This window comes from Numida meleagris, chromosome 3 (assembly GCF_002078875.1).
Source record: "Numida meleagris isolate 19003 breed g44 Domestic line chromosome 3, NumMel1.0, whole genome shotgun sequence".
Classification (NCBI taxonomy): domain Eukaryota; kingdom Metazoa; phylum Chordata; class Aves; order Galliformes; family Numididae; genus Numida; species Numida meleagris.
In genome coordinates this window covers 101,422,009-101,432,657 of record NC_034411.1, presented here as the reverse complement: position 1 = coordinate 101,432,657, position 10,649 = coordinate 101,422,009, and the positions used below count along the sequence as shown (strand labels likewise).

The window sequence follows — 10,649 nt, the reverse complement described above, 5'->3', positions numbered from 1 at the left end:
GGCCGGGCGGAGCGCTGCTCGGCCCGCTGCCATGGCCGCGGCGGCGCTGACGGCGGCGCTGCTGGGCGGGGGTCTGCTCCTCGCCGCCTGGCGCTGGCTGCGGGCCGCGGCACGAGCCGGAGCCGGAGCCGGGACCTCCATGCGGGGCAAGACGGTGATCATCACCGGGGCCAACAGCGGGCTGGGCCGGGCGGCGGCCACCGAGCTGTTGCGGATGCAGGCCCGCGTCATCATGGGGTGCCGCGACCGGGCGCGGGCCGAGCGGGCGGCCCGCGAGATCCGAGCCGAGCTGGGCGAGCGGGAGGCGGCCGAGGGCGGCGGCGAGCTGGTGGTCCGCGAGCTGGACCTGGCCTCGCTGCGCTCCGTGCGCGCCTTCTGCCACCGCGTCCTCCAGGTACGGCACCGCCCGCGGCCTGTGCCGGGCCTTCCGCCCCGTGCGGGCCTCTCGCCTGGTGCCGGGCTCCTTCCTCCCGCTGGCACCCGGGCTAGGGCGGTGTGAGGTGTGACTGGTTTGGAAACAGGGTGTAACTTTCTAGTTTTTTTTGCTCTAAAGCAACCTGTGTCTAATGTTTTCAGTTGGTCTTACAGCTCAGCCTTGTCCCCACAGCGTAAGGCTCATGAGTCAGCCACGCACAACTGTGTCCATATTACTGCCTTCTCCCCAGACTCATGCTGAGCAGTATTTGAATTTAGTAGATGGACAGTATTGAATATATAATGTTTCTGAAGATGGCCTGAAAACCTGAGTTTAAGGAGGTCAGAGACAGCCAATCGATTCTCCTCCTTATAGGATCATTTGAGTTGGAAAGGACCCTTAATGGTCTTCTAGTCCAGCTGCCCTGCAGTGAACAGGGACACCTACAGTTCCATCAGGTGCACAGAGCTCTGTCCAGCCTGACCTTAAGTGTCTCCAGGGACAGGGCATCCAAACACCTCTCTGGGCAGTCTGTGCCAGTGCCTCACCACCCTAATGGTAAAAAAAACTTCTTCCTTGTATCAAATATGAATCTCCCCTTTCTTCGTTTGAAACAGTTTCCCCTTGTCCTATCAATGGAAATGTGTCTAGAAGAGTTTAGCTCAGAGCTTCCATTTGATGCATTCCACTCCATGAAAGGCTTCGGCTGAGATACTCATCTGACAACATCTGGCTGTACAGACCATGAGATGCAAAGCCATAGGAAACCAGGCTTAGTGACTTGTGCAGCTTGGAGAGCTGCTTGTTACGTACTTGAAAAATGTCTGGATGCTGTTGTGATAAAAATTGAGAGAGACTATGTTGCATTGACTTTCAGATAGCTTCTGTAAACTTAACTCTCTGAAAAAGCCAAGTTCTGTAGTGGAGCTTTGTATTCCTCATACATTTGAATCCAGTGATAAGGTCTGTCTAATCTTGCTTCACTGTTCTGGGAAAATATGCATGTATACAAAATGATATAAAATGCTAGAAAAGAAACATATAGCCTAACCTTTTTATTTTTACTACATAATATCCAGAAATGTAAATTTATTACTGTTCCTTTATCAGCAAAGCCAGTAGAAATGACTGTAAATGATAAACGGGCAGAGAAGGAAAAGGAGCACTGCAAATACATGCACTGACATGCATTTTAACCTTCATTTTCTAAATAATCCCAAAAGCAGCTGAATTAGAAGAAATGTAATTTATAGAAGCTGTTATGCCCAAGTTCATGCTAATTGTCTTCTCTGAACTTGTGATTCCTTATTGCGTTTTTTGTTTTGTTTTTGTTCATGGCTGGTGCGTTGTTTTTTGTGTGTGTGCGTGTGTGTGTGTTTTGAGATGAAGAATACTCAAAAATTGTCAGGATAGGGTGAAAAAGACTTACATATACTTCAGGACTGGGAAACAGTACACTCCCATAGCCTAAGTATGGGGGAGCTTTCCATTCCAAAAGTACAGGTGATTACATCTTACACTTCTTAGCTTCATTGCAAAAAAAAAAAAAAAAAAAAAGAAAGGAAGACATAGAGGACATAGAGATGTTGGGGGCTCCAACAAATGGAGAAAATGGAAACAACTCAGAAGCTACAGGGAATAGTATTGCCCATCAAAGCAATGTTTTGTAATCTTTTGATGCAATTGGTCATAGCAGCTACTTAGCATTGTTCACATTACTTGAGATTATTAAATGTAGGAGTCTCAGAATATATCACAAATGGAACTTCTTCTTGAAGTGGTAATTCTTGTGGATTAAATTATCTGGTCAGATGGTACAAAAAGTTTATAAAGCAATGTTGTCTAAAGTAAAGTAATGCTAGTTAGCAGATCTGCAGTAGGTCAGATCTTCCGTCCTGTCCTTGCTTAGTGATGCTCTATGGTAATACCTCAGGAATTCTGTAAAACAGTCTGACAGAAATCAGAGGCTGAAGTACCTGTTGTTCGTTGTCAGGTGCCAGCATCACTAAACCAAATGACAAGTGCAAATTTGGATTTTGCTCTCTGAGCATCATTGTAGGTAATGGCAGTCAAATAAAAATAAATGGTATCAAATTCATCTTGAGATCCTCTATTTTTATCATCGGCATGACCCAAAGTTTGTTTGCTGGCTCCACACTGTTTTTAAAGAATTAGCAGTAAAGGAAGCACATCCTGCTTTTTCTTTTAAGCAAATATATTTGCTTCTGAGTCATGGAAGCATAAATTCCTGTGATACCTTCACATTCTTGTGAGTCATGGGTGAAAGTGCTGAATTCAGAGTTTAGGTAGAGAGCTTAATCTAATCTTATTTAAAAAAGTCATTGTTTTGGGTAAATTGGAAAGCTCTTAATTTTTTGAGTGGATGCTGGTACGTAAAGTGCATGATGTATTGTAAATGGTATGTATGTTTGAATTACCTGTACCACTTTCTCTGTTAATTATGTAGATTTCCTGAACTTGAACCAGAATACTAATCCATCAAATAGCATGTGCTGAGCATACCATAAAAATGTCAGGCCTCAGTCCTGTAGACATATCTATGTTCTTGAGTATGCCTATTAGATTCAACTTGTATGAAACTTGCTGAGATTAGTGACATAATGAACCCTACTTTTCTGTCATGAGCTCTGCTCAATACTTTGCACCAAACATCACAATAAAATGTATTAATTTTAAAATAAGCCAGTGATTAAAGCCACAAAAATGTTGTTTTGCAAAGTTTTTCACAACATCTCCACAATGAGATGATGAGTCTACACTTCGACAAATTCTCTTCAATGGTAATGTTCTTTATTTGAGTTAATGCTTTTTGTTCCATATCTGCATGACTTTTTTTATGGTAGAGCCCTTGCCCATGACAGAGGTTTGTTAGAAACTATTATCGTGCATTAATGTATGTGCTTTTGCAAGTATAATAAACAGGTTACTTTTTAGAGGAAAACAAATGCGTCACAAAGATAAATTATCAGCCTGGGGTAACAGGTGATTGTATTGTCTGCACACGTTAAAGGTAGATACAGACCTACTACAATGTACTGGAAGCCTGCTGGAGTTATATTCAGTTTAGTGGTAGTTCAATTTTTTTCAGTAATGCTTTAGAGACTGTTGGAAAGTTACCATTTAGAAAACTGGAGGTGAAGTTATTTCCCTCTAACAGTGTACAATGAGAAATTTTAAGCATAATAGTATGTTTTGCATGACAATTGATTATAAAACTAAATTATTTTTTTCTTTCCTATTTAAAGGAAGAGCCAAGGCTGGATGTTCTGATAAATAATGCAGGGATATTCCAGTGTCCATACCTGAAGACAGAGGATGGCTTTGAGATGCAGTTTGGTGTAAACCACTTGGGTCACTTCTTGCTCACCAACCTTCTTCTGGGCCTCCTCAAAAATTCTGCTCCTAGCAGGATTGTGGTAGTATCCTCAAAGCTTTACAAGTACGGAGAAATCAACTTTGAAGACTTGAACAGTGAAATAAGTTACAATAAAAGCTTTTGTTACAGCCGGAGTAAACTGGCTAATATATTATTTGCAAGGGAGCTAGCCCGTCGTTTGGAAGGGACAGGAGTCACTGTCAATTCACTTCATCCGGGTATTGTCAGAACAAATTTAGGCAGATATGTGAATATTCCGTTACTGGCAAAACCCCTATTCAATTTGGTGTCATGGGCTTTCTTCAAAACACCTCTGGAAGGAGCCCAGACTTCTATTTATTTGGCCTCTTCTCCTGATGTTGAAGGTGTGTCTGGGAAATATTTTGGGGACTGCAAAGAGGAGGAACTTCTGCCCAAAGCCATGGATGACTTGGTTGCAAGAAAATTGTGGGATATAAGTGAAGTGATGGTTGGATTATTGAAATAAGTGCCAGGGATTATCTGCTAAGAAGAATGCAGATAACTATGCAATACATATTTGGAACTGTAATTCTCACCTTAAATGCTGTGAGAACACAGATCAGTGCTTATAAATGTTTGATAGAGGAGTGATTTATGCTGGAATTCTGTTTTAAAATAATCTTTATTTAATAGGCACAAGCATTCAAGAAGAACCTGAAATAGAGTTTGAGGGTGTGAATGTAATTTCGGACTAAATCTGTTCAGAAAGTCATGTTCTAAAATAAAAATTAAACAAAACTGTGTTTTGCAGTATATATTTCCTATTTGTCATGTTCTGCTACTTTTTAGTCACACTGGACAATATAGGGTGTTGATGGTGAAATGCTTTTCCTGTGAAATGGTTTTAAAAATAGAACCAAATACTAAGATCTTTGTCTTTTTGAGCCATCATGGTGAAAACTGGAGCACAGTTTTACTGGTATCTTATACTGTAATCATAGGGCCTCATGAGTGCTATTCAAAGACACTGAATGCTTCCGTGAGCAAAACTGTTGAGCTGTATACAGTTTAGCTATGAAGTACAAAGTTAACTTTTTGAGTTTTATGTAACTTGCTGTTTCTAGATATGCAGACTCCTTGGATTTCATTGAAAACATAGTTGACATGTCTCGTCTCAGTAGGACTTTGCATGAGTTGTGTCCGTGCAAAGTTTACAAGACTTCAGCCAGATTAGACTGAAGAGAAATGCTTCTTAGTACGTTTGGATTGATTGCACTTTTAACTCAGTGAGATTAGGTAAGACCGACTGATACAGCTTAATGAATATTCTTTAATAAAAATCTTAAAAAGACTTAGCGTTCATTCTTTCACTGTGGGAGATAAAAAACAAACAGTAGTCTGTACACACCAGCCATGTTTAAAAGGTAGAAGATTCACCTGTTTTAGTTGAGGGAGTCTCTGCCATGTAGAGGTAGAAATAAAATGCATGTATGTATCCAAATAACTAAATGGATATTACGTGAAGCTGTACTGATTCTTTTTAAATACATATAATTAATGGGTTCATATTGGCATTTATGACTTCTCATTTCTCTAAATTAATGAAATGTTCTAGCAATTCAGAATTTATACATAGGTTGCTTCAAAAGTAGTGCCTCCTATTTATTTCCTTGGAAACTACAACAGATAGAGCACAATAACACTATTTGATAGAGCACATTCTCAGGTACAAAATCCTATTTTTCAGCATAATCACCACCATTAGCTGTGCATTTTTGCCAGCAATGAATAAGAGCTTGCATGCCATGCTTGTAAAAATCTTCATGGCCATCTGGAATGTGGTTTGTCTTTCACATCACTGTCACCTCTGCTGAGACACACTGCCTACTGCCTCAGTGTGCTCACATCCACTGCTTGATCTCCATAAACATTCAGCAAGCATCAAGGAGTGTCAATGGGTGCCATTTTGTTTACATGGAGAAATTCTATTCCACACCTTTCTTCATCCTCACTTCTGTGTCAGATGCCATTTGTCAGACTGCCCCTCTGCTGCCATGTGTCACATAGCAAAAAAAATGTAATATTAACAGGAAGATTCAACCTCTACTGCCATACTACTAACATCTGCCTCTGACATCATGGGCAAACATCATAAATAGGAGGCATTACATCTTACACAACATCCACTGCTCGTCCTTCATCTACCCAGCCAGTGATGACGTAATAGAAGGCTACCAGGTTGGCTGAGCATAATTTCCCCTTGGTGAATCCATGGTAACTCCTGATAACCTTCTTTTCTTCCAACTATTTGGAGATGACATCCGGAACAAGTTGCTCCATCACCTCTCCAGGGACAGAGGTGAAATTGACTGAACTCCTCTTCAGTCAAGGGGAAATTGTCCTTCTTCCAAACTCTGTCTCTTAATTCCAAGACAGTCTTATCAGTAAAGACTGAAGCAAAGAAGGCATTCAGCATCTCTGCCTTCTCAGCATACCTGTTTACCACCAGGCCACCTACCTCACTAAGCAGCAGACCCATATTTTCCCTAGTCTTCCTTTTGCCGTTGACATACTTAAGGAAGACTTGTTTTCCTTGACCTCCCTCACCAGATTTAATTCCAGGTAGACCTTAAGACTGTCAGCCCTGACAGCATTCCTATATTCCTCCCAAGTGGCCAGGCCCTTTTCCCACATTTCATAGACTTAAAGGCATAGAAATATGAAGTTTGGGGGAAAAAAAAAATTGTTTAAGGAATTGTTGGATGAGATCTCCTGGGAAGCTGACCTTAGAGACAGCTTAGTCGTGGCTATTGGGTGAAGTCCCCAGGGACTGGAAAAAAGGAAACAGCACTCCCATTTACAAGAAAGGGAGGAAGGAGGAGCTGGAGAAGTACAGGCCAGTGAGCCTCACCTCTGCGCCTGGGAAGGTCATGGAACAGATCCTCCTAGAGGACATGTTAAGGCACATGAGGGATGAGCAGGTGATCTGAGACAGCCAGCATGGCTTTACCAAGGGAAGGTCATGCCTGACCAATCTTATGGCCTTCTAAGATGGAGTGATGGCATCAGTGGACAAAGAGAAGGCAACCAATGTCAACTTCTGTTTTGTTTCAGTGCTGAAACCAGCCTACTTCTCTTGAAAGGAAATCCTTGGGCAGGAGGTGAAGAAGATGCCTAGTCTAGAAATACTGTTGTAAAGAATTTCTCTGAAGAGGAGTATGTAATTTCTTTTTAGACTGCATCATCAGCATATGTTGTACAGAGGCCTTTAAAAGAGCAAATGTGGATGTGCACAGAAATATGAGATGTGGAATAATAAAGCCCACCTGTATAGTATGATTGTATAACGTGCAATGCCTTGTACATCTACCAGGTGTTTTATCTTTGAAAACACTGCAGAAATACGAGCCTTTGTCAGAAAATGATTAAATTCCTGTAATCACATCTAGATTAAAACCCTTGTCCAAGGTAGAGGAGTAATTACATGATAGTCTTAATGAAATATAATATGCCTGAAAACATTTTGAAAAGATGGATTGTTAGGGAATGTGGTATCAAAACATCAGCTTTTTTTTCAACATCCAACATTATCAATATTTGTCACCTTCAGAGTCTAATGTAATTTGTCTCTGTGCATCAGAAAGATTTGATTACTCTCTTGAGATTGCTGCTACTCTTTATTTATATGACGCTTTTGTTATTGCAGTAGCATCTAGGATTTTGAGACAAATCTTGCAAAATGTATGCAAGTACAAAACTGAAGAAGAGCTCTTATGCGCAGTTGGTACTGCTGATTCGAACTAGGCTGGAAACAATTTGGCTTAGAAAGACTACACTATGCTATGCTATACTGTGCTATGTAGGATCCTACTAAGCTCAGACATGTATCTGTGATGTGAGTTTTGTCTGGTAAATGGCTTTTCCTGGAGTTGCTGGAGCAATCAGTGTCTTGTTCCAGCCACTTCTCACTTCACCCCAGTATTACAGTGCCTCCAGAAAGATGTGGAAGCTTTACATGTTACTATTCTGTAAACTGATAAGGAGCTGTCTGGTGTCATAAAGCCAAAATTGGGGCACGTTTTGGGTGCTTCCCTCCACTCTCAGCACCATATGAGTACCACTGCTGTCAAATTAATCTTATTTCTCATTAAGAATTAAACTTGGAAAAAATAAGGATTGAAGGAGGTAGACAGTGGCCAGGGATAACACCCAAAGACCAGGGCAGAACAACCTTCACAGGTAGGTACCAAGGCTGATCACATTGTTAATAAGCACATTACAGGTATGCAAGAAAGCTACAGCTGAGGTTAAGATTTTGTTGAGGTATTTGATAAACATAAATTTTAATTGTCAGTTCTTTCGAAAGCCAGAACACACCTTCAGCTATCTTGTGAAAATTATTAGAATTTGAGCATTTGATTGATCCACCAGCAGTGTCAGACCAGCATCCCGTACTTGTGCTGGATGTATTCAGAGCATCCTTGTAAACAAGTTCCCAGCTTCCCTCATGGATAGAACAGGAGTTTGAGAAAGGAACCTTTAATTCTTTTTGTTGTTGTTTGATTCTCAGTCCCAACCCCTAACTACAAGCCAGCCCTCCACACACACCTTGCTCTTGTAAATCAGGTTTCTGCAAGCAAAAATTGCAGTTGCATGTATTTATTTTATATGCCATATCTGTTTAAGTAAAGAGAGACTTATGTACATTAGAAAAAAAAAAATACTCTCTCAATAATTTACCCTCCTTACCTTGCCACAAAGGCCAACATCTATCTCAAGGGACAACGCTGCTCTTTCAGGCATTAAAGCACAAGCAGCAGGAAACCCAGCAGGAGTTCTCCAGTAAAAATACTCCCTCTTAATGAGATAAATGATCAGTTTTTCCATGATGCAATAAAAACAGAAGTATTTAAGCTCTCTTCTCCTTCTTCATGGTTGTCTGGTTTGCCTAAGCTTCCTACTACGTGAATGCTTCACAGGCTTCCAAGCCTGAGCCCTGTGAGTGTGTGGTAGGATTATGCTTTTGCTTAAAAATGTGGGTAATTCCCACCTTAAGCACACTTAGTTTCTTTCCACCTAAGGCTATAAAGAAAATAAACAACTTACAAGAGTCATACAAATAATTTTAAAATGGGAGGCCTGTTCCCTTTTTCACATAACTTTTTCCAAACTAATCACTTAAAAGGTAATTGACTTGCAAAAAGATCCAGGAGGGCTACGCAGTTGAATTATTATTTTTTATGTGTCCCAGAACGGTGCTGCTATTTCTCATAACAGAAAACGACAACCTCCCTCTATACTTACTTTCTGCGTTAGTTACCACTAGCAGCCTCACACCTGTTGGAACTGGATTCACTTCAGAGACATTTGATTTGAATATTTGATTCCAAAAGCCCTGTGTAGCATGGGGAAAGGAATGCTTCCCTAATTGCTTATCTGGGGGAAGGCTGCCACACAAACTACCTAACAGGGTTGATATCCCTTTCTTTTTACATTTAACATTTACATTTACATATATTCTCAAATAATGTGAAAGAAGCTTAGTTAAAAGAGATAGGGAAGGAACTGATAGCTTATTTGCCATGAGGGAGTCAGAAGGGTGTCACGTTTGAAATCCATAATTGGTTTAGCACTTCTTGCCATCTCCGTAATGGCCAAAGCAAGCAGCCTGAAATCCCACACCCACTAAAAGTTTTGGGAGTCAGACACCCAAATATTTTTGCTGATCCTAATCTCCTAGCTTTAGCTTTGGGCAGCAGAACTCTAACAGTCTGTTGGATGGTGACTCTTTAAAGTTTGATGAATGAAGCTTTGTGCAGTTCTGTGAATGTGTGTCATTTTTTATTATTTTTTTGAATACTTCACAAATTACAGTGTGGAGAGGAAGGGGTTATGAGTATGTTAAACATTCTGGAATATTCTCCAGAAATGTTTTTTCCTCCCCAAAATGTCACCTCATCTCTGCAGTTGTTAGCACACTTTTCAGTTTGCCACCTGGAGTGCTCTTTGGTGATGAATGATGTTATTTCAGCTTATCAGTGTCCTGTTGCAGCCTTCCCCAGCAGTTATGCCGGCCCCTCCCAAGTCACATCATGACCACCCACTCAGTAAATTCCATCTACTCTTAAGGCAGTGTCAGAGCCTTTCTATAGGCTTTAATAAAGGAGTCATTAATACCATCTGAAGAAAGCAAGTGTCATGCGTGGAGGCCCAGAACCTATTTATACTGCAACAAGTGGGTTTGGTATCATAGAATCATAGAATCTTTGGGGCTGGAAGTGACCCTTAAAGACCTCAAATGTCTCCAAGGATGACGCTTTCACCACATCTCTGGGCAACAAGTCCCAGTGCCTCATCACCCTTATTGTAAAAAACTTCTTCCTTATATCCAATCTAAATCTCCCCTCTTTTAGTTTGAAACAATTTCCCCTTGTCCTATCAAAACAGACCCTGCTAAAGAGTCTGTCCCCTTCCCATAGCCTCCCTTTAGATATTGAAAGGCTGCTATCAGGTCACCTCACCTTCTTTTCCCCATCTGTCTCAGCCTGTCCTCATGGGAGAGGTGTTCCATCCCTTGTATCATTTTTGTGGCTCTCCTCTGGATGCACTCCAACAGGTCTATGTCTCTCCTGTACTGAGGACTCCACATCTGGACGCAGTACTCCAGATGAGATCTCACCAGCACAGAGCAGAGGGGCAGGATCACCTCCCTCGCCCTGCTGGCCACGCTTCTTTTGATGTGGCTGAGGATACGGTTGGCTTTCTGGGCTGCGAGTGCACATTGCTGGCTCATGTCCAGCTCCCCATCCACCAGTACCCTCAGGTCTTTTTTGTCAGGGCTGTGCTCTATCCTTACATTCCCCAGCTTGTAATAAT

At 41.4% G+C, this 10,649-nt stretch overlaps 1 protein-coding gene across 1 annotated transcript; it reads left to right on the top strand.

Moving 5' to 3' along the window:
* On the top strand, window positions 1–5,124 carry LOC110396192 (retinol dehydrogenase 14-like). Its single transcript, XM_021391629.1, has 2 exons — window positions 1–394; window positions 3,682–5,124. The coding sequence occupies exons 1-2, from the start codon at window positions 32–34 to the stop codon at window positions 4,297–4,299; spliced, it is 981 nt and encodes a 326-aa protein (XP_021247304.1). The 5' UTR covers window positions 1–31; the 3' UTR covers window positions 4,300–5,124.

What these genes read in the sequence shown, in the direction of transcription:
- LOC110396192 (XM_021391629.1), top strand. Translation starts at nt 32, where the DNA reads ATGGCCGCGGCGGCGCTGACGGCGGCGCTGCTGGGCGGGGGTCTGCTC. An exon ending in TCTGCCACCGCGTCCTCCAG is followed by an intron (nt 395 to 3,681) that starts GTACGGCACCGC and finishes TCCTATTTAAAG; the next exon opens with GAAGAGCCAAGGCTGGATGT.